Genomic DNA, 22,529 nt, shown 5'->3' with positions numbered 1-22,529 from the left:
TTTTATACGAACCTAATGAAATATTGATTTGATTAAACTTTATGTTCTTCTGGCCCGCTGTAAAAATGTGTGTATTATACTCCTCGAGGTGTCCATAATTTTACAATAGTTTCTCATTTACGGACTTAATGGACTATTTTCATCATTTTTATAAAAATTTTCACCAACCAGGGCATATTAGGCAATGATAATATAAGTAGGTAAAGCTCAAAAATTAAATTTTTGGAGAAAAAAAAAAGTTTTCTGTGGTAGGATTTAGAACGGAAAATTTGTTATACGCGGCTCGCATAGAGCGAGAATATTTTATTGGCAGATTAGAAACACTCTCGCGGACGACGTTTATTCATTTAGTTGAAAACTATATACAAATTCTACCAACTAAATATTAGACCTTAGGGTCAGAGACAACCACGCGGCTTCCGCTATAAAACAGCGCGCACTGACCCAGAACGTCAGTGGTTTGGGAGCTGGAACCAACAATCTTACAACTGATAAAAAGAGATATTTCGGGTTTCACTCGTGTAAAAAACTATGAATTGTTTTTTACACGAGTGAAACCCGAAATATCTCTTTTTATCAAAATGAGTCATCGTGAAAGCATAAAATCTATTATCAATCTTACAACTGTTATCCAGCTATAGGTTCTGACCGCAAGCCATTGCCTTCCTTCTGGACAACAAATTCGCACGAACTAATTTTCACTCTCTCTTCGAAAAATCTACAGCTGGTACCCAGCCCTATATTTCTCGAGAAGCATCACCGTTGCTCTTTTGAGACGAATAATGTTTATACTAACGGTGGCTTACTATTAGCACGATGGCAACAAGAAGTAAGAGCAAAATGAACCTATAAACTTTTCTTAAACATAATTTGTTTAACTGATTATTCGTCTTTCTCAGTCTTCATCTCTATCTCTCCTCCGCTAAGTTGCCAGCTGGCATTCCAGCGTTCTCAGCCAACACGCTCACTAACTTCATCCCATTCCCCTCTAAATAACAAGATGAATCTCCCCTAACCCGCTTATTTCTAGTGTAATATTCAAAGCTGAGAACAACTGCTCAGCTACTACATCATTCCACCTTCCTCACCTTCTTTCCTCCAGATCACTCTTTCTCCCACTATATTTTTCTATCTTAAGAGATAGACACGTCAGTCCCTCCTTCCACCTCCACCCATGTCTTTCCGTTCAATCACTCCCTATAGCGAGTTACCTTTGCGAATTCCTGTCCTTCACCCCAAGAGATTGTTTCTTCTCAATCTGTCTTAATAGATATAAATCAATTGTCCCGAAGATTATTTTCCTTAATGCTACCACCAAACCCCCCCCCCCCCCCCCCCCATAAGTAAGGAGGATTTAAAATTTCATAAAAATAATTTAATCTAGTGGTTCTTATGAGCTATACTTGTAGGATATACGAACAAAAACATTTATTCAGTTTTGTGAAATAACGAAACAAGCTTTAACCAGCTGTCAATCTCGATCATTTAAAAGTAGTATTTACATGCATTGAAAATATTTCATAAATCGTCAAAAACTTTTTAAAATAATGGTATCACTAAAAAGAAGGAAAAACTGAATGAGCTTTACTTAGCATCATTTTCACTTATTTTTAAATTGTTTTTTTTTTCATATTATGCTCTAAGAAACTGCAAAATCGTTTGAATGTCGATAGGTCTTAAACTAAATTTTCTGCTCTCGTAGTGTAGTATACTATTTTGAATATAATTCTCATTTGTATTTTGCAGGCCTTAGAAGCAGAAATCGTACCTTATCTTTTAGATATACTTGAAGGAAAACTGGATATCATAGAGAACCTAACTACAACAAAAGCGCAGATAGTGAAAGCCTTAAAAGCTATGACAATGAGCTTATTGTTAGGTGAAAGAGTTAACGCAATTTTAGAAAAATCTGCCGTATGGGCAGAATATAAAGACCAGAGACATGACTTATTTATATCCAACACACCAACATCGTGTTATCTTACAGGTAAGAAGTTCCAGATATGCATTTTGTTTTATCAATTACTCATATTTAATATTATTATTTGTCAAGTCTACACGCCCAAAAGTAACCGAATTTTCCTGGCTGACATCTTCGCAATGAATCTTAACCCTTGCCATGAATCTTAACATTAGAAGTAAGGAAAGAGCCTCTCTCCATTTAGATGCCTTATTTCCAATAGCCCAAGCAAAGAAAGCAGGGATTTAAATCTTCTGCCAATAGAACCTCAACAAGAAAATGCAGGGAAACTTTGACGGAAATGCACAATATCAGCCCTTGTCGAAGGAGCTAACTTTTGCTGTCCTCGAATCGTCTGGACTTAATTCAGGTACAGAACTTCGATTTTTGAACATCAATTCCCATTGCATACTCGATGCTTGACATCGCTCACAATTCTCGACTCCAGCAGGACAAAACATCACACCCAAGGAGAAGTAAAAGGAGCAGTTATTGATCTTCAAGGTCGATAGTGTGCAAATAAAATCCTTGACGATCCATCCTCTTAGTGACAGAAAATATTGCCCCTTCCCCCCAACTTTATGTTACACTTCTCAATTAAGTTAGCGCAATAAACATGCTAGCTAAGTTAGACTACAAGAATTTGTGAAATTGAAGATGATTGACTGACTTGGTAGATAGAAAAAATGCCTTTATTTGTGAGAAATACATTAAATGTCGTTATTTCTCAGATAATTTCAACAAGGTCTTGGGACCATAACAAAACAAAACGAAATATTAAGTCCCATATTTACTTACGTTACGTTATCGGACACAGAAAAAAACATCGAACGTTTTTCGCATTTTGACACTTATATATTTACGATCTCGTATAAGAAAAAGAAAACTTGTAAACCTATTTTTATGCAACTCAGAGGCATTTATGACTAAAGAAAATTCGATAAGAGATAACATTCTGGTTTATTTTATAGTTTATTTATTTAGTTTATATATTCCTGGTTTATCAAAATCATTTTCCTCAGAGAAGTTGTAATATTGGTCTACTATCCAAACATCCATACATTTCTCATAGAACTATTGTGAAAATTTAATGATCCAGTTGTGGCAAAGAAACTGCCTTTCAAAAAACTTGGTTTGAATCCAACTTACGCACCCCATGATCATAAGATCACCGTCTCGTTGACCTGATGTTAAAGGTAAATGATCCAGGTATTTCAAATACATCTTCCTGGAAGAAAGGCCTCAAATAATTCTTTTCTACCCCCCTGATAATTAACGGACTGTCTCGTCACCCTCATATTAAAAGAGATTAAAAGAAATTTTGCTTCAAATGAACGTCACTCTTTGATCATTACCGGATAGTCTCGTCGACTTGTTAAAAATCTTTGATTCAAATGTGTCAACAGAATTTTTCTTAAGGAAATTTGACTTCTTGTGCTCATTTGCTACTCCCTGATTATAACCTAGCGTTTCTGTCAGTTAATATCATAGTTGTGCCTTACTCTATACTATGGACTTCGGGAAACTGGTCGCTTTAACCTCTTTAAATCTGAATGGTTTCAGTAAAGTTAAGTAAATAAAATATGTCTAAGAATATGTGTTACTGTGAGAGCTTTTATTGGAATTATTACAGTGTGCTTGCAATATATTTTGAATTTACATAGTTTTTTTCGCGTCAATCTCTGAACTATTATGAATGTTAATGTTACAATAAATTATGCGTTTCAAGTGGAGTCAATCGTGCAGTTGATCCAAGGAGCCTACACCTGTTTCTATTTTCTACAAATAATACGTATGATGTCAGGAGAACAGAAAATTAAAAAGCTCTGTTTCCAAAGAAAATCTAAGATATGGGCCGTATGAATTATTTTTGCGGTCGACATGCTCATAATTCTATTAATGAATCGAAGCTCGTCTCAAAGGCCGTTTCACTCTGAAGGCCAAGAAACATAGCCGCGATATTTAAATTGCGTTCGACATGTTTTAATAATTTCTACTGGGACGGAAAATGTATTTCGGTTTAAACATATGAAGTGATACCTTTGTTTAAGTCAGGGATCCAACTGAATCTTTCGTTCAGTTTCATTATTCAGAAAAAATAATTGAGTAGTGCTGATTGTAGTGAGTTTACAGTGGAATTTGAGGTGAGTTGGTGGGAAGAGAATGTGGGGTGGGGAGGCAGGTGCAATCGAGTAGAGGCTACAGGGAAGGTTAGTATTCTGCTAGCAGATAAGTGATTGAAATAAGGGTCAATATGAGATAAAGGTAGAGAGGGAGAGATTGAGGGCAGATAGTTTCGGCTCAATCGAACCATTTACAAATAGGAAGAGGGGTAGGGCAGAAAGAGGAAGTAGCGAAGAAATTAAAGAAATAGGATCCATCCTAAAAGCACCAAAAATGATCAGAACACCACCGGGAAAAGATCGAAAGAGACAGAGGGAGAAGGGCGATAGGAAAGATAAGGACAACATTGAACATAGAGGCAGGAAGAAAGAGGAGATGAAATAAAACGGGAAATTTGGAAAGAAATGGAACTTTGAAAAGAGATACGAAAATGGAGATAGGTTAGGGAAAATTTGGAAAAAAGGATGAGGACTTTATAACAAAAATTATAAAAACAGGATGAGCATAATAAAAAGGTAGAATGCTTGGAAACTAGGATTATGAATATCGAAATATCAATACGGGCGCTTGCAGTAGGGGAGAGTGTGAGTAATGAAAGAGAAAGGATAAAGGAAATAGAAAGAAGATTAGAAAAGAAAGAAAGAGATGAAAGAAAAAGAAAAATATTGATAAAGGATCTAAGTTTAGAAGGAAGAAATGGGAGAAACTAAGGGTGGGAGATTATATTAATTCAGATCACTTAACCTTAATAGTGATATTACAGGGAGAAAAAAGTAATAGCAATATGGACACAAAGGAAGTAAAAGTAAAAAGAGCAGGAAAAGGGGATTGGTCAATGGAAGGCAAAGAACAGTTTAGAGAAAAGGTCAGAAATATCAAAATGAGAGAGGGAAATGTGGACGAGGAGATGGAAAAAATGATAGGGGAAACAAAAATAAGATTAGAGTGCACAAGCAAAAAAGAAGTTAGTAAAGAAAGGAATAGAGGTGGATGGGATGAGGATTGTAAAGAAAAAAGGAGGAGGTCAGAAAGGAATTAAGAAAATGGAGGAAAGAAAATAGTAGTGGAGGAGAATATATGAGAAAAAATGAGGAATATGGGCGGAAGAAAAGGCCTGGAAGGTAGTTAATAGAGAGAAAAAGAAGAAAAAGAGTAAACCAGGATATTACAATGGTAGACTGGAAAAAATATTTTAAGGATTTGCTAGAAGCTGTAGAGAGAAAAATTAGGAAGGGAGGAAAATATAGTAGAGGAAGAGATGAGGAAGAGGACATAACAAGGGAAGAAATAGTCAAGGTGTCTTGAATAATGAAAGATAGAAAGGCACCTGGTGTAGATGAGATTCCAACTGAAGCCTGGAAACATGAAGGGACTGCACTAAAGGAATGGGCGTGGATAATGTGTAATAGGGTATGTTGAGGAGAGGGGTCACCAGCGTTATGGAAAGAAGGAGTAATGCTACCCATAATGAAGAAAGGCAAAGGGGAGAAGGTTAAATATTATAGGGGTGTGACGCTGATGCCAACATTATTTAAAATATATGTAACTGTTTTGTTGGAGAGATTAAAGAAAGAAGTTGAAGAAGAAAAGATAGTGCACCGAATCAGACAGGGTTTAGAAAAGGAATAGGGGTGATGGACAACATATATGTTCTGAATTATCTGATAAATAAAAGGATTAAAAGGGACAAAGCTGCAACACCAGCAGTATTCGTGGAGTTGAAGGCGGCGTTTGACTTTTCGGAGAAAGTTAAAATAGAAAAAGTTATGGTGAAAAAGGGTATGCAAAAGGGTTTGATAAAAAGAGTATCGAAAATTTTCAGAGACACAAAAAGCAGGGTAAAGTTAGGAGAGAAAATAGTTGATAGTTTCTGGTTTTTTAAGAGGGGTCAGGCAAGGTCGTCCACTGAGCCCACTATTATTTAATATACTGATCTTAGACTTGCAAGCGAATGGAGATCATAGAACTCATATCAGAGAAAGGATAAAAAAAGCAGCAGGAAGAATGAAGCAGGTATGGATCTTTAAATTTCTCATGTTTCGTCTTTATGAGATTTTCTGCCATTGAAAATTACTCAATTTATCGACATCACCTATTTCAAAGCTATTTTCGGTTTCCTTATTATTTAAATGAAAGTTTGAAGTCACGTGATTTCCTATTTTGAGTGTGTAATGATAGCCTCGTCGCTTGAAAGTTATTTGATACGCTGGTATGACCAGTATTAGGTTATGCAGCGGAAATATAGGGATGGAAGGAAAGCAAAGAGATTGAGAGGTTACAAGAAAGGTAGAGAAGGTGGACGCTAGGGGTAGACTAGGGGACACCGAGATATGTGGTAAGAGAAAAAGCGCAAAGGGATAAATTAAGTACTAGAGCGGGTAAGAGGGCATGGTAATTTAAGACCAAGAGAAGGGAGGGAAAGGGGTGAGAGTCAGCGAAAAATTGTTTGAAGGAGGTAGAAGAAAGGAGAGGGAGATCAGTAGAATTTACAACATGGGTAGAATTAATTTTTAATTTTAAACAAATTTGCCTTTCATGTTTTTTAGAAAAACCAATGCTATCCGGAATATCCATAATCCATAATATATTCCCACAACGGTCATCGGAGAAAGACAGCGAAAAATTGCCTTCTCTTGGACCGCACACCCCCTTAATAACAAAAGTTTAAAAATCGGGGTCCTGGGAAAAAATCGTCCATTTTTTCTCGCGTTGTTGTCGTGGTAGGGCTTGAGTTTTGCTTTCATGACTTTGACGACTATTTTGGCAATGATGGTGAGCTGCGGGATAGAGAAATTATCGCTAAAGTGAAGGACATCAGGACTAATCTACACAACACTGAAGACGGAGCAATGGAGATTAAACAACAGGATAATTTGGCTTGTAAAAACGGCGACCATGAATGTCACTTAGAGGAAGCCACTTCATTCGGTCGAGCAGGGGCAATTGATGTTTTTCCTTAAACTGTTGATGATCCAACACCACCACATCCTCCATAGGTGGATAGCCTTATACGACCAGAGGCAGAAGCAAAGGTTCAGCAACCAAAAAAGCGACAAAAATGGACATACCATATGAACAGAGATGTTCTGCGCCTTTATTTTTTGGCAGAGAAATGTGGGTAAAGTGTGAGGAAAGAACATCATATACTCTTCTTACTTGAGAACTCAGAGCTAGCCACAAAAATAAATTAGTAGAATTTGGTAGATTAAAAACGCTGAATATTTGTAAACAGATTGATTTCGGCTGTTGAAATAGCTTCGATCAAAATGAAAGTGAAATAGCAGCTTCCCATCGATGAACTTCACTTGAAAGATGTGAAAAAAGAAGACTTGATTGAAGCTAAAGACATAGGTGCTAGGGATAATGAACATTATGTACCGGGTCCATTATAACCACATCCGGATATTAATAATGATGATGTGGATAGCGAAATCCCAGAAAAACTACAGCACTTTGAAAGGAATTTTGGTCATGCCTTACTAGAGTTCAGACATGTAGAACCAACAGCAAGGGATCGAGATCGACCATGGAAGATCAGGTTGGATATGGATGTCAGCAAAGTAAGGAGCAAATTGGGTTGATTAACAATAGCACTGCAATGCAGCTGACAAACATTACAGCTTTAAATGTTTCAGCGGTCTTGAAAAGGGCAAGTAACTGGAAAGCTCCAAGTCCGTACATGTGGAACAACTTCTGGTACAAGTACCTGACGAGTGTGCATTATGCGTTGGCAAAGTGTTTTCAGAAGAACACCCAGATCTGTTGCCAGGCTTTATGCTCCAAGGTACTACGCATATGTTACCTAAAAAACCAGATGTTTTAAAAACTCGCGAGCCTGTAAAGATCTGGCCACTATAGACGCTGTTGCCATGACTCAATCTCTTAAGCATCAAAGGAACTTACACATGACCTACGTTGGCTACAAGTAAGCGTTTCCTTCCATGCCGCATCACTATTTGCTTGAAGTCTTACAAATTTACCAAATTCACCCACGCATTCTTGATTTTCTAAGTTATGCTATGAGGCTCTGGAGTACAAGAATAAAGTATTTTGATCATGGAAAACCAAGGATACACTAGATCAATACGCATTACGACGGGTATATTTCAAGGAGACTCCTTTAGTGGACTATGGTTCTGTTAAGCGTTGAACTTCCTGAGAAAAAGACTAAAAAGCATCACATGAATTCAGAATTCATGATAATGAGGATGGTCATCAAGTGACCCATCTTCTCTACATGGATGACCTTAAAAAAAAACCTGCCCAAAAACTGCAGCAAGTGATCGATGTCTCAAAGCAGTTTTCAAGTGATATCCACATGGAAAACGGGCTATATAAAAGCAGAATAGTGCATTTAATCAGATGGGAATTAGGGACCACAGAGTTAGAGTACACCCGTATTTAGTGTGTGATTGAATACATAACATTTGACAGAAATCATACCGCAAATGTTCGACAGTTCGCGCGGGAACTGTGGATTCGTTATCACACACTGAACAAGTCAAAGCTGTTTACCATCAGGCAGCATATTGTTGACGGAATACGGGTACTATTTTAGCCTAGGAGAAGTATAGAGGGGAGAGATAGGTGGGTTTGAGAAAAACAGCAGTTTTTCTCTGACCGATATTGAAATCTTAAAAGACCCTCCAGCTACTGTTGATCATCCGCCCAAACCAAAGTCCGTCGAAGCATTTAAGAAATGAGTCTATGAAGTTCGTTATTCATGGGGAGAAGACTTAAAGAACATAAATAGCTTCATGGGGCTTTGAAATGCCCTCATAAAACCTTTGGTAAAATGCTCACCCTTTACTTCCGAGGAGCTAAAAAAGTATTAGAAGGCATATAGAACTATTCCGCTCCGGGACTAGATGGCATCAAGACCTTCTGGTGGAAGAAGTTTCCTTCAACCCACCAGCATCTGACCCACATTTTCCCCTTATATCTAAAGTCCGAAGAGCCTATTCTGGAGTAGTTGGTGGAAGATAGGATTGTTCGGATAATCGGCCCTGTGTGGCAAGAAATGTACTAACAACGCTAGATGTGTCCGCAAAGACGCAGCATTCTACCAGCGCGGCCTATCGATGGGAGAGATTAATGCCGATTTGGAAAACCAGATTCACTGTCTCATCTGGAAAACGTCGTATGACAACTAACAGCTTTCTAACACCTTTCAGAGAGGTGTCTTTCAGGACGACACCATATGTCCACACATCTTTTGCCTTACATTATTGCTACTATCTCTGGCACTTCGCTATTCCGAAGGATACTTTTACCGGCACACCTAGCTCTGGAGCTTGTTAAGGAATACTCTAATGGTTTTGGAATGGATTTTCGGGTTAAAAAATGCGCTAAGTTTTATTTAGAGCGACGAAAACTTAAAGGCATTCCCAAACACCCTGAGCTCGTCGACGAAAGAGCTATACGATAACTTCCTGCTAGAGAAACCTATACATACATGGGCGTGCCACAGAGCCGCATTCAGGATGTTGCATCTATAAATGATACTCACCATAATAGGTACAAACGTCTCATCCGGCAGATTAGTTCTTTCGCACTGTTCGTAAGGAACAAAGTATCTGCAATAAACATGCTTGCCGTCGCGGTATTGCTCTATTCATTTGGAGTGATTCCAGAGACGAGGGCTGAGCTCAGATCCCGTAATATCGGGACACAAAATGTAATGCACATGAACAAAACGATCAACCTTAAGTCTTGTATACCGTGACTTTACATGCGGGCAAAATGCAGAAAGCGGTCGTCCTTTCGTCGTTCCGTGTCCTGAAGGTGCACGAGAGTTTTGCCGAATCATCGCATCAAGTCCGTCACAGACTGTAACCATCTAGTTCACGTTCGGGAGACGTGGTTAAGGCTGAAATTTTACCGTTCTTTCGCTGGGAGTAGGTGCAGTTTTTTCAGATTAGCACCCACTTCTGGACAAATCCCGCGGTTGTCCTTATGACAATCTTTTAATTATTTATATATATTTAAAAATTTGTCATAAGGACAACCGCAGGATTTCGTCAGGAGCGGATGCTAATCTGGAAAATTGGACCCGCTTCCAGCGAAATCGCGGTAAAATTTCAGCCACAAACACGTCTCACAACCGTGAGATAGGTCATTACAGTCTGTAAAGGAATCAATACAATCTGGTCCTGTGCTGAATAGTTCTTCATCCCTCTTCATACTTTTTTCACCTCCTCGGTAGTGATGGGTGGGCATTCTTTATCAGGTGTTATGAGAGCAACACATAACTCCTTAAAGCTATTAATATTTTCTGAGTCTTCGTCCAGTCTATGCTGCACTTCGTAGACTTCTCTCCAAAATACTTCGACCTCCTCTGGTTTGGGTGGGTGTTCGACAGTAACTGGAGGGTCTTGGAAGAGCCGAGATGGGTCAGAGAGAAACTGTTGATTTTCTCTGACCCACCTTTCCCTCCGCTCTAGACTTCTCTTAGCGTCAGATAGTATCCGTATTCTCTCAACAATATTCTGCCTGATGGTCAGCAGCTTTGACTTGTTAAATGTGTGCTAACGGGTCCGGAGTTCGCGCGCGAACTTTCGAACCTTGGCGGTAAAATTCCTGTCAGATGTGATGTAGTCAATCACACACTGAATGCGAGACGCGTACTGTCTTGCCCAACCTATCTTTATGGCAAGTTGATGCATTCGTCTTTTGGTCTTATGATCAACCGTTGGTTTCGTTTTACGGTTCGCATCGGCCAAAGCTCTCGCTGCATTATACAAATTGATAGCCCAGAGGTCGGATTCTCCGGAAAAATGTCCACGAAGCTCGTCATCCATTTCAGCCAGATCTTTAGGCTTGAGAGAAACCTTGATGTTAATGTTTCTCCGGGTCGTAAAGCATCGTTCTTCCTGTATTGGATGCCTGCCCTCGGTTTGTCTTAGTCTATATCATCGACATTTCTTGTCCGAATGACGTACGAAGCAGAAGGCCAACATTTTACGCCAAGCTCAAGTTCCATCCTCAAACTTAAAAAAACAAGAAAACCCGAAATTAAAGAACTCAATCAAGATAAAGATATTATAATATTACCCGCAGACAAATGCAATACAACAGTAATAATGAATAAAGAAGACTATAACAACAAAATCATGGACCATCTAACTGACGATAGATACGAAAAACTTAAAAAGGACCCCACAAAAAAAATAGTCAGTAAAACAAAGACTCTTCTGAAAGACTCTAAACTTGACAGCCAAACAATATCTAACTTAATACCTACTAATCCTATCTCTCCAAAACTTTACGGGCTCCCGAAAATCCACAAGGAAAACATTCCACTTGGAACGATCGTCAGCGCAATAAACTCACCAACTTACAACCTAGCACGTTCCCTCGCTGCAAGACTAAATCCTTTTACAGGAAACTGTATCACTCACGTCCAAAACTCATTTGACTTTATTAAAAAGACACAACAGATTCACATTCAACCCCAAGACATCATAGTGAGTTTCGACATAGTATCTCTTTTTACGAAAGTACCAATCTCGGATACAATTAATGTTATTAAATTTTTCACAAACTTCCCTTCCGAGCTTGTACCTTTGATAGAACAATGTCTCAATAATACTTACTTCTCGTTCAATATAAACATATTATGGCACATCTAAAAACTAAAATCTTCAACCAAGCCAAACTTAAACCAGAATTCTGGTTCCGCTACGTTGATGACACATTTGTCATCTGGCGGCATGGACGAGATGAACTAAATAAGTTTTTCGATTTTATTAATCAATTACATCCTAATATCCAGTTCACCATGGAAATAGAACAAAACGGAAAATTGCCTTTCTTGGACGTATTAGTTTGCAAAAAATCTGTTAACACATTAGGACATGAAGTTTACAGAAAACCCACGCATACAAACAGATACCTATATGCCTCCTCCCCCCATCACCCATCTCAAAAACAATCGGTCATCAACTCCTTTGTATACAGAGCTGTCTCCATAACAGACAAAGATAACTTTCAAAAGGAATTACAAAACGTTAAACAAATCCTATTACAGAACGATTACACAGACAAACAAATTGATAAAGCAATAAGAAAACACACTCAAAAAAGCAAGTCAACACCACCTACGAAAAAAAGAGAGAGAAAAAGGACCACCACCCTGCCCTACACCCAAGGTGTCACAGAACAAATAGGAAGAATTCTCAACAAACACAACATCCAAACCATATTTAAACCACCGGCGAAAATAGGATAACTACTAAATAACCCTAAAGATAAAAAGGCACCCTTCAGTGATCCAGGAGTATATAAAATCCCTTGTTATGGTGGAAAAGTTTATCTGGGAGAAACCGGGAGAGCGGTGAGCCAACATATGAAGGAACATGAAAGTCAAGTCAGACTCAAACATTTCACGCAATCAGCACTAGCTGAACATCATATCGAAACAGGACATAACATTTTATTTGATGAAACAACATTCATTGCAAAAACACACCAAAAATTTCCAAGAAAACATAGAGAAGCAATCGAAATCTTAAACACCCTAATAACATCAATAGGGACAATGGATATAATACCAATCCGATTTAGCTTCCGTTCTCCCAGATTTTGAAAAAAAGACTTGATTGGCCAATCAAGTTCGACCAGTCCCCACGGAGGGGCGCTTTGGCTAATCACAGGCATCTTACGAAGTATACCTAAGAACATCATGACCTGATACCTCAGTTTCAGGTCAGCCCTGAAGATGTCAACTGCAATGTTTACGAAACGTCGGCAAACAATTCGTAGTTTTTTACACGAGTGAAACACGAAATATCTCTTTTTATCAACATTTCTTGTCCAATCAACCGGAATTTGCTGCTAACCTATACGACCGAGGTCAATAAGTGTAGCAAGCTGAAGTGTGCAGTACCGACATTAGGAAGAAACGTGAAATATGCATCTATTCATCTTTTTGTCATTTTGACTATAAGCAATGCACAGGCAAGATGAGCTGAACATCTTGAAGATTAAGGAGTTAGTAGAGTACTCGGGTACTCTGAAAAAGTTCTAGAGAGTGGGAACTAATAAAGTGCGCAGGCGAAAAACATGTTAACTGGGTGATTTTAAGAGTGTGATTAATAACAGTAATTTTTTATTTAAATTTCAAGATGATGTCACAAACACGTCGAAAAAACGTTTGTACTACAAAATGAATAGCTTCTTCAAAGCGCCCCCAACTTCCAATATGTCAAAATAACGAGTTTATAAAAATTAATTAATAACCAGCATTTTTCAGTTGCTTAATAAATATTTGTATAATTTAATGACCATATTGTCCTACAAATTAAGTGGTATGTTTTCGCAGTCTTGTGCTCGTAAATTCTCAATTCCACGGTAATACTTTTCACATTCTTATTAGAGAAGGTATTAGATTTGTGTAAAATTTGCCCCCCCCCCCCGCAGTTGTCAAATAGTTACGTTTCGAGACACCCTGAATCCGAAAAACAGGTTTTTACAAATGTATCTGTCTGTATTTCTGTATATATATCTGTCTGTTTCCACAATAAATTTTTAAAAAATCTATTAGATTGGACTTGGGTACACTCGTTTAGTGTACTCAACTAAAGGTCAAGTTCGTTAGCCAGTCATTTTGGATAAAAATTCAAAAAGTGGGCACATTTTGAATATTTTAGAGACCACTTTTTTCAAAATTAAAAAATTCTCTGTGCAGTTATTGATAGCATTCAGAAAGTCAAACAATTTATCCTAATGATTTTTTTCATAAAACAAAAAATTACCCGAGTTATAGCATTTACAAAATTCCAAAAAAACACACGAAGAAGAAAATTTTAAGTCAAATAACGCACGATATGAAAAAAGTCAATATAAGAAAATTGTTGCTTTTTGAATGCCCTACAAGATTTTCATAACAACTTTTTGAATTTTTTTGAAAAATAAAAAACTCAAATTTTGACAGCATACAAAATAATGAAAAATCCAGAAATTATATTTTGCAGCCAAGCTGTGCAAAATACGGTGAAAGATGAGTTGACCAAAATTAAGCATGTGAAAAAGATCTACAAATTTGTTAAGAATCACTTTTTGATAGGATACATAGTTTTGGCTTTAATCATGAAAAACATCATTAACAGTAAAAAAAAATCTACCCGCTGTGTGGGCAAATTCTCATCACAACTTTTGTCTTTTAATTTCATTTTTGTGTAGTGTGTGGGCTTTCAGAACATTATATTTCTTTATTTTTTTACGATTAAAACCAAAAACGGAACTATAAGAAATTATTTATGAAAAATAAATCATTTTTACATTCTTATCAGAGAAGCCATTAGATTTGTGTAAAATTTGCCCCCCCCCCCCCCCCCCCCCCCCCCCCCCCCCCCGAGTTTTGTCAAATTCCACGTGTTGAGACCCCCTGCATCCGAAAACAGGGTTTTACTAATGTCTCGGTCCGTCGATCTGTCTGTATGTATGTGTGTCTGTGAGCACGATAACTCAAAAAAAGCATCCTATTAGATTGGCATTTGGTACACTCATTTAGTGTCCTAAACTAAAATTCAAGCTCGTAAGCCACCCATTTTGGATAAAAAGTCAAAAAATGAGCGCATTTTGAATATTTTTGAGACCACTTTTCCATATTCATAGCATTTCAAAACTCCAAAAAACACACAAAAATGAACCTTTAAAAAAATAACGGACGATATGAAAAAAAGTCAAGAGAAGAAAAAGTTTGATTTTTAAATGTCCTACAAGATTATCGTATCACCTTTTGTAATTTTCTTGAAGAATCAAAAGTTAAAATTCTGACAGCATTCAAAATGAATGGAAAATGAAGCCACGGGATCTCGGATCAGAGTGCCAAGTGGGCCAATTTTGGTAAGCAGAACTGGCGCTGTGGGACGAACCAAACGCAGAGTTAAGGCGCCAAAGTCGACGCTTATGGGATACCATGAAAGACGTTGGTTGCTTAAGACAGCAGGACGGTGGCCATGGAAATCGGAATCCGCTAAGGTGTGTGTAACAACTCACCTGCTGAAGCAACTAGCCCTGAAAATGGATGGTGCTAAAGCGTCGCGTCTATACTCTGCCGTCAGCGGCAAGAGAGGCGATTCGTCCATCATGAAGCCCTGACGAGTAGAAGGGTCGCGGCGGTGTGCGCAGAAGGGTCTGGTCGTGAGCCTGCCTGGAGCCGCCGTCGGTGCAGATCTTGGTGGTAGTAGCAAATACTCCAGCGAGGCCCTGAAGGGCTGAAGAGGGGAAGGGTTTCGTGTGAACAGCCGTTGCACACGAATCAGTCGATCCTAAGCCCTAGGAGAAATCCTATGTCGATAACGGTGTTCGATTCGGTTTCGATTCCTCGAGAATCAAACCGAAGTTCCTATGACAAAGCCACCGAACGCGTCCTCGGGTTGCGGATAGAGGGTCCCTGTACCAAGGGTTTCTGCTGAATATGGTTACAAAAATAAATAGGCAGTCGCGGACAATTGTCTAGGGGTGGTCCCGAAGGAATTAACCCCCAAGCGGAGGTGTGAAAACCGTGCCGAAAGATGAATGGCGCCTGGGTGAGGTGTCTAGAACGGTGACTCTGGGATACCGGGCGACCTCTCAGAGTACGCAGCCTTATCCTTGCATGCGGGGCTCTACAAGGATGGACGAACCCCTTTCCCTAGCTTCTCGTGGGAACAACAATGACGGCATCAAACATAGTTGTAGTAAGTGCGGTTCAAAACAACAGAACGCGCAGGGCTCCCGACAATGGGTCGGCTAACAATGTCGACCAATCTAGAGCTGGGGGGGCCAATGAAAATGGATTCAATGCGATGGATCGGCGGGATCTCGCAATCTTTGGGGGTGTGGCCCCAGAACGGGGTTACATGGCACGGCTGCATTCTCTGTGGTGCGAGAAACACCCGGATCTATCGCACTTTTCGCAGAAACGTCTGCGAAACCATGCTGAACTACTCCGAAAAAGGGGCTATGTAAGCGGAACGCCTACTCTACCACAGCTAGAATAAGCCGGCAACAGAGAAAGAGAGGCGACAATAAGACCAACCGCGAGCAGGCATCCAATAGAGGAAGAGCGATGCTTTACGACCAGTAGAAACATCAACACCAAGGTTTCGCTCAAGCCTAAAGATCTGGCTGAAATGGATGACGAGCTTCGTGGACATTTTTCCGGAGATTCCGACCTCTGGGCTATCAATTATTGTGTGTATAATGCAGCGAGGGGTTTGGCCGATGCGAACCGTAAAACAAAACCAACGGTTGATCATACGACCAAAAGACGAATGCATCAACTTGCCATAAAGATAGGCTGGGCAAGACAGTACGCGTCCCGCATTCAGTGTGTGATTGACTACATCACATCTGGCAGGAATTTTATCGCTAAGGTTCGAAAGTTCGCGCGCGAACTCCGGACCCGTTATCACACACTTAACAAGTCAAAGCTGCTGACCATCAGGCAGCATATTGTTGAGAGAATACGGATACTATCTGACGCTAAGTGAAGCCTAGAGCGGAGGGAGAGATGGGTCAGAGAAAATCAACAGTTTCTCTCGGACCCATCTCGACTCTTCCAAGACCCTCCAGTTACTGTCGAACCCCCACCCAAACCAGAGGAGGTCGAAGTATTTTGGAGAGAAGTCCACGAAGTTCAGCATAGACTGGACGAAGACTCAGAAAATATAAATAGCTTCAAGGAGTTATGTGTTGCCCTCATAACACCTGATAAAGAATGCACACCCATCACTACCAAGGAGGTGAAAAAAGTATAAAAAGGGATGAAGAGCTATTCCGCACCGGGACCAGATTGTATCAAAACCTTCTGGTGGAAGAAGTTTTCTTCAACCCATCAGCATTTGGCCCATATTTTCATCTCATATTTGAAGTCGGAAGAGCCGATTCCGGAGTGGTTGGTGGAAGAGCGCACAATACTCCTGCCGAAAATAGTCAACTTAGCTGACCCGAAGAATTACAGTCCAATAACTTGTCTGAACAAACTTTATAAGATATTCACGGCTATCCTAAATGATAGGATTGTTCGGGCAATTGTACCTGTGTGGCAAGAAATGTATGAACAACAAGGCTCAAAGAAAGGCGTAGCCAGATGTCGGGAGAATCTGCTTATCGATAGGTATGTCTGCAAAAATGCAACATTCCAGCAGCGTGACCTATCGATGGCCTGCATTGATTACCGGAAAGCTTTCGATTCGACCTCCCATAAGCTTATCATCTGTCTTTTGGAAATCTTAAAGGTTCATCCGCAAATAATTAGATGCATAGAGAGATTGATGCCGCTTTGGAAAACCAGATTTACTATCTCATCTAGAAAAAATTGTGTGACAACTAACAAGGTCACCTTTCATAGAGGTGTCTTTCAGGGCGACACCATGAGCCCACTCCTCTTTTGCCTTACATTATTGTCACTATCTCTAGCACTTCGCCATTCCGACGGGTACTTGTGCGGCAAACCTGCAGATCGAAAGTACAAGGTCACTCATGTGTTTTACATGGAGGATCTTAAGATCTATGCTAAAAACAAAGAGCAACTACATCTAGCTCTAGGGATTGTCGAACGATATACTAGGAAAATTGGAATGGAATTTGGGTTAGGCAAATGCGCCAAAGTTTATTTGAAGTGAGGAAAACTTAATGGCGTCCCTGAAAATCCTGAGCTCGTTGATAGAAGCGCTATACGACACCTTTGCGCTGGAGAGACTTATACAAACCTGGGCGTGCCACAGAGCCGCATTCAGGATGTGACATCTATAAAGGATACTCTCTGAAGCAGATACAAGCGTTTCATCCGACAGATTTGGTCTTCCGAACTGTCGGCGAGGAACAAAGTATCTGCAACGAATATGCTTGCCGTCCCGGTACTACTCTATTCATTTGGAGTAGTTCCATGCACGAAGAACGAGCTCAGATCTCTTGATATCGGGACAAGAAAGGTTATGCACATGAACAAAAGCATGCATCTTATGTCTTCCGCTCCGCGACTGTGCATCTCACGCCGTCAAGGTGGTCGCGGAATATTGAGTCTTGAATGTCTTCACAACAAGATTATTCTGGGTACAGCACATAGAGTTGCAAATGGAAGAGACCCTCTCTTAAAATGGTCAGGAATCACGAATAAGTGGGCAAAGGAGCGTTTCTGTACAAAGCAGCGGAGGAGGCTGCTGAAACACTCGGACTTGACTTCAGTATTAGGGGTGAGCAAAATGCATAAAATCTTATCTATCTCGAATACTCACTTCTGAAAGCCCGGATTAAGAAAGCACAAGAGAAAAACTTTCGTGGACAGCTCCTCGATAAGAGGATGCACGGTAACTTCCACAGAAATGTGAAGGATCAGTCAATGTCTTGTGAGCTAACGTTTGCTTTCCTCAAATCGCAGGGCGTGACATGCACACCCGGAGCACTTAGCTCACATACTATCTAGTTGTTCAACTCACGTGGGAACTACCTACATTCAAAGGCACAATGCGGCACTGAGAGTGCTTTTTTACCATCTCTGTCACTCTTGCGGCATTAACCTTGATATCGCTCCTCTAAATGCTCCTAGGGAAATCGAGTCGATTGTCGAGAATAGGAAGTGCTGCATATACTGAAACTTTATATTCTCGACAATTGTTTCTGTTGCTCACTCGAGGCCTGACATGGTTCTTCTTGACTTTGAGAAGCGAACCATGTTCGTTATCGAATTTTCGGCACCAGCTGACAAAAACATCATAACCAAGGAGAATGAAAAGAAAGAGAGGTATCGAGACCTTACAAGGGAGTTGCAACGATTGTACCCGGAATATTCTGTTAAACTAATCATCCTTATCATCGGCGCTCTTGGAGGTGCCAAACTTTCACTTGCTAATGGCCTAAAAAGCATCCCTGCGTGTCAAAAATATGCTAAAACACTTGCGGGAAAAATGCAGAAGGCGGTTGTCCTTGGGTCGCTCCGTGTTCTTAGCGTGCATGAGGCTTTTGCTGGATCGTCGTATTGATTCCTTTACAGACTGTAACCACCTATCTCACGGTCGTGAGACGTGGTTGTGGCTAAAATTTTACCGCGATTTCGTTGGGAGCGGGTGCAATTTTCCAGATTAACACCTGCTCCCGACGAAATCCTGCGGTTGTCCTTAAGACAAATTTTTAATTAAATATATATATAAATAATTTAAATGGTAAAAAGCGTCAAGGCTACTCAGTAGTTATGTGCTCATCAGGTACGTGATGAGAATGTGTTTGTTAAGGCCGAAGGAGCTTTAATAAAAGAGAATCCACAATCACCAAATTACTGTTGTCGATGCGTTCACCTTTATTTTTAAAAAGTCTGCGCAAAAAGATCGAGCATGTAGCGCGAGGTAAATACATTATCGAGCCCGAGGTGCGAGAACCAACAGTCGCGCGTCCTAGGCGTGCTCAAACTTGCGAGCTGCGCACACAGCAGATTTTTTCATTAATAACTGTAGGACAAAGATGAAAAATGTTAGGTTAGTGTATTCTCTGCAAAAATAAAACAGTGGTTATTTAAGTAGTCTAAAAATTTCATAAATATGTGAGCATTACTTAAAAGAAATACACATTTCAGAGAAGCAGCCTGAAGCAGATATGTTTATTTCAAACATAAATATCTACAAAGTGACGAAGCGGTTAAAATTTTTTATTGGAGCATAGTGAAATTAAAAGAAAGCAACAACAGAAAAAAAGATTCTTGGAAATTTTTTTTTAAACTGCCGCTGTTTTTTTATTTTGCAAAATAAAAAAAAATCCGCTTCATCACATGAAGAAATGTTGATACCAATGAAGAAAATGTCGGGTTCATTAGTTTCAAATGATGCTAACTGGAAAAATCGTGCGCGCTGTGGACATGCTTTTTTTCAACACTTTGTTGATTATTAAATAATGCCTAAATTCAATAATAATTTTATGTAAAAAATTGATTTCTAAACCTTAAAAATGAATAAATAAAAGCTCAAAGTTTTATTTAATTAAATATTGTAGGTGTCGTGAAATAAATTCTTGAAAAACACCGGTTTTGCCGAGATAGTAAAATCACCCCTAAATATTTTGATTTTGTACCATATTTTGTTCACACACGACAAATGAAATTTTCCAAAGAAATAAAACTGTCTTAAAAAAAGTTTGTTTTCATGTTACAAGTGCACCTAACCCATTAATATACTTTTATTCGTAATAAGCCATCAGAAAAGTTTTACGAGAGAGAAAGATTTCCTTATAAAAATTTTTATTTCCTCCCTTTCTTCCCGCAAATTAGGCTTTTCTCTTAACAAATTACATAAAAAACACTCACATGTTATTTCAAAAATTTTAAAAATTAAAATCAAGCTGTTATTAATGAAAATAGTATTGCTGTGGATTTGACAATTTACGAGCATAGGCCTGGGAAAATGTACCAATTATTTTGTAGGAAAATAGGGCCATTAAATCATACAAATATTTATTAAGAAACTCAAAAAATCAGCTGTTTATTAATTATTTTTTGTACATTCGTTATTTTGACACATTGGGAGTGGGGGACGCTTCGGCCAAACCTTTCATTTTGTAGGACAAACGTGTTTTCGACGTTTTCGTAACGTTATCTGAAGATTTAACTAAAAAAATTACTGTAATTAATCATATTTGTTTAATCACTCAGTCAACATGTCTTACGCCTGCGCACTTTATTAGTTCCCATTATCGAGAATTTTCGTAGAGAGAAAAGTTGGGCGTTTTCTCAAAACGAAGCTGCTCACGAAGCTTCAGCCTGTTATTAATAATTTTAAAAAAGTATGGCGGCTTATTTATACTGATAATTAGATGTTTGAACAATTTTTTAAAGAACTTATTATTTGTTTATTGCCATTTTCTCTTAGAATAAAGTTCTAAAGTCGCGTTTTTTCTAAATTTTTGCAGTATTGGTCTAATTTAAATTATATTAAGGTAATAATTAGTTCATGTTAACAAGCATAATTGCTTAAACGATGTATTACTATTTTTAATGATATTTTCGTTGAATCATGTTAAAAAATTGCGGTTTTTTTCTGAAATTTTCCACACTGCATACGGGAATAAGTGCCAAATTTTCGAAAATTGGTTTATTGGCTTAAACTACTTGTTTCCCTCTAACTCGTGTCCATGTCAGTACATACGGGCGTAAGTGCCATGCTTCATAATGAGGTGTCACCACGGCGTCATTGATTTTCAGAACACGTGTCGATTCTGGTTTTTTGAAGTTTGTCCGTTTGTCTTGGCAGTCTAGTCGCATAAACATCTTTTCAAAGACCTCACAGACTAGATTTATTTGGTAAAATAGCCTTTTAAAAATGTAAATGGACAATTGAAGGGAAACCCAGCTATATAAAACTAGCGGTACAGGTAGTGCTGCAGAAACAGCACTGAGTACGCTCTGACGAGTGCGTTTTCTTTGCATTTTCAGTGAATTTTCATCGGCAGGGTAAGATCCCATTTTTTTACACGACTTTAAACAGTGATAACTCAAATTTGTACCTGGAAAGTGCCCCTAAAAATGTATTACGTGAAAGAGGACACATTTCTCCGCAAAAAAAACTAATTTTAATGATTTTGCATCTGATCGATCCAATAGCCGGGCTACCTGAAACAACCTAAAAGTTTTCAGAAGTCTTCCTTCAATAGTAAGGTACTAATGCCTCACTAAAAGTTGTTTCGAATTTAAAGTTTACTTGATATTTTTTTCGCCGAAATCAAAAAAGAAAGTGCTTACCGTCAGGTCTCAATTTGCAATGAATTATTAGTATACAATTGTTCAAAAATATATATTTTTTAAATAATTGAATTTTGAGGGATTTTTTTTCTTCAATTTTATGATTGAAATTTAAATTTGAAAGAAAAAATGTAATAGTAAAAAGTTTCGTTTAGATAGACAGAATTCCTGAAAATAAAATCAAGAATCTAACGACCAAATTTGGACAACCAACACAAAATGTTCCCATTGAAATCTGAAAAAAGGAACATCCTCCCCTTCTTTGTTCCCCTATAAAAGAAGAAAAGACAAGAAAATCATTCATTTTGTAAAAAAATAATCACCAACGTTTTGGCACTCATACAGCACCCTTAGCAAGGCAAAAAAAAATATAAAATAAAAATTAAATTAAAATAAAAAAAATTAAATTAAAAAAATTAAATTAAATTAAATTAAGATAAAAATAAAATAAAAATAGAAACAAAATAAAAATAAAATGAAATTAAAAAAAATTTGTTGCTAGCAGGAACAGCACCACTGCCACTATGCTCTCTCAATTTATTTTATTTTTATATTATTTTAAATTATATTTTTTTTTGCCTTGATAAGGGTGCTGCATGAGTTCCGAAACGTTGGTGATTATTTTTTACAAATGTTTCTTACAGTCTGTCAAGTTAAAGCGTGGGTGGCTTTACTCGCAGTCGGTAAGGTGTATCGACATGATTTTGGTGTCAAAATATTAAGAAGAGCTCCCTC

General features: G+C 38.5%; 1 protein-coding gene across 1 annotated transcript in view; it reads left to right on the top strand.

The window, feature by feature from the left end:
• LOC117179665 (dnaJ homolog subfamily C member 13) overlaps positions 1-22,529 on the top strand; it is a 231,313-nt gene that overhangs the window by 203,984 nt on the left and 4,800 nt on the right. The window contains exon 17 of the mRNA XM_033371683.1: positions 1,747-1,987. Coding sequence (XP_033227574.1) covers positions 1,747-1,987 — 241 coding nt within the window. The remainder of the gene's footprint in view (positions 1-1,746; positions 1,988-22,529) is intronic.

This window comes from Belonocnema kinseyi, chromosome 9, assembly GCF_010883055.1.
Source record: "Belonocnema kinseyi isolate 2016_QV_RU_SX_M_011 chromosome 9, B_treatae_v1, whole genome shotgun sequence".
In the NCBI taxonomy this organism is placed as follows: Eukaryota; Metazoa; Arthropoda; class Insecta; order Hymenoptera; family Cynipidae; genus Belonocnema; species Belonocnema kinseyi.
This window is presented reverse-complemented; position numbering and strand designations above follow the sequence as displayed.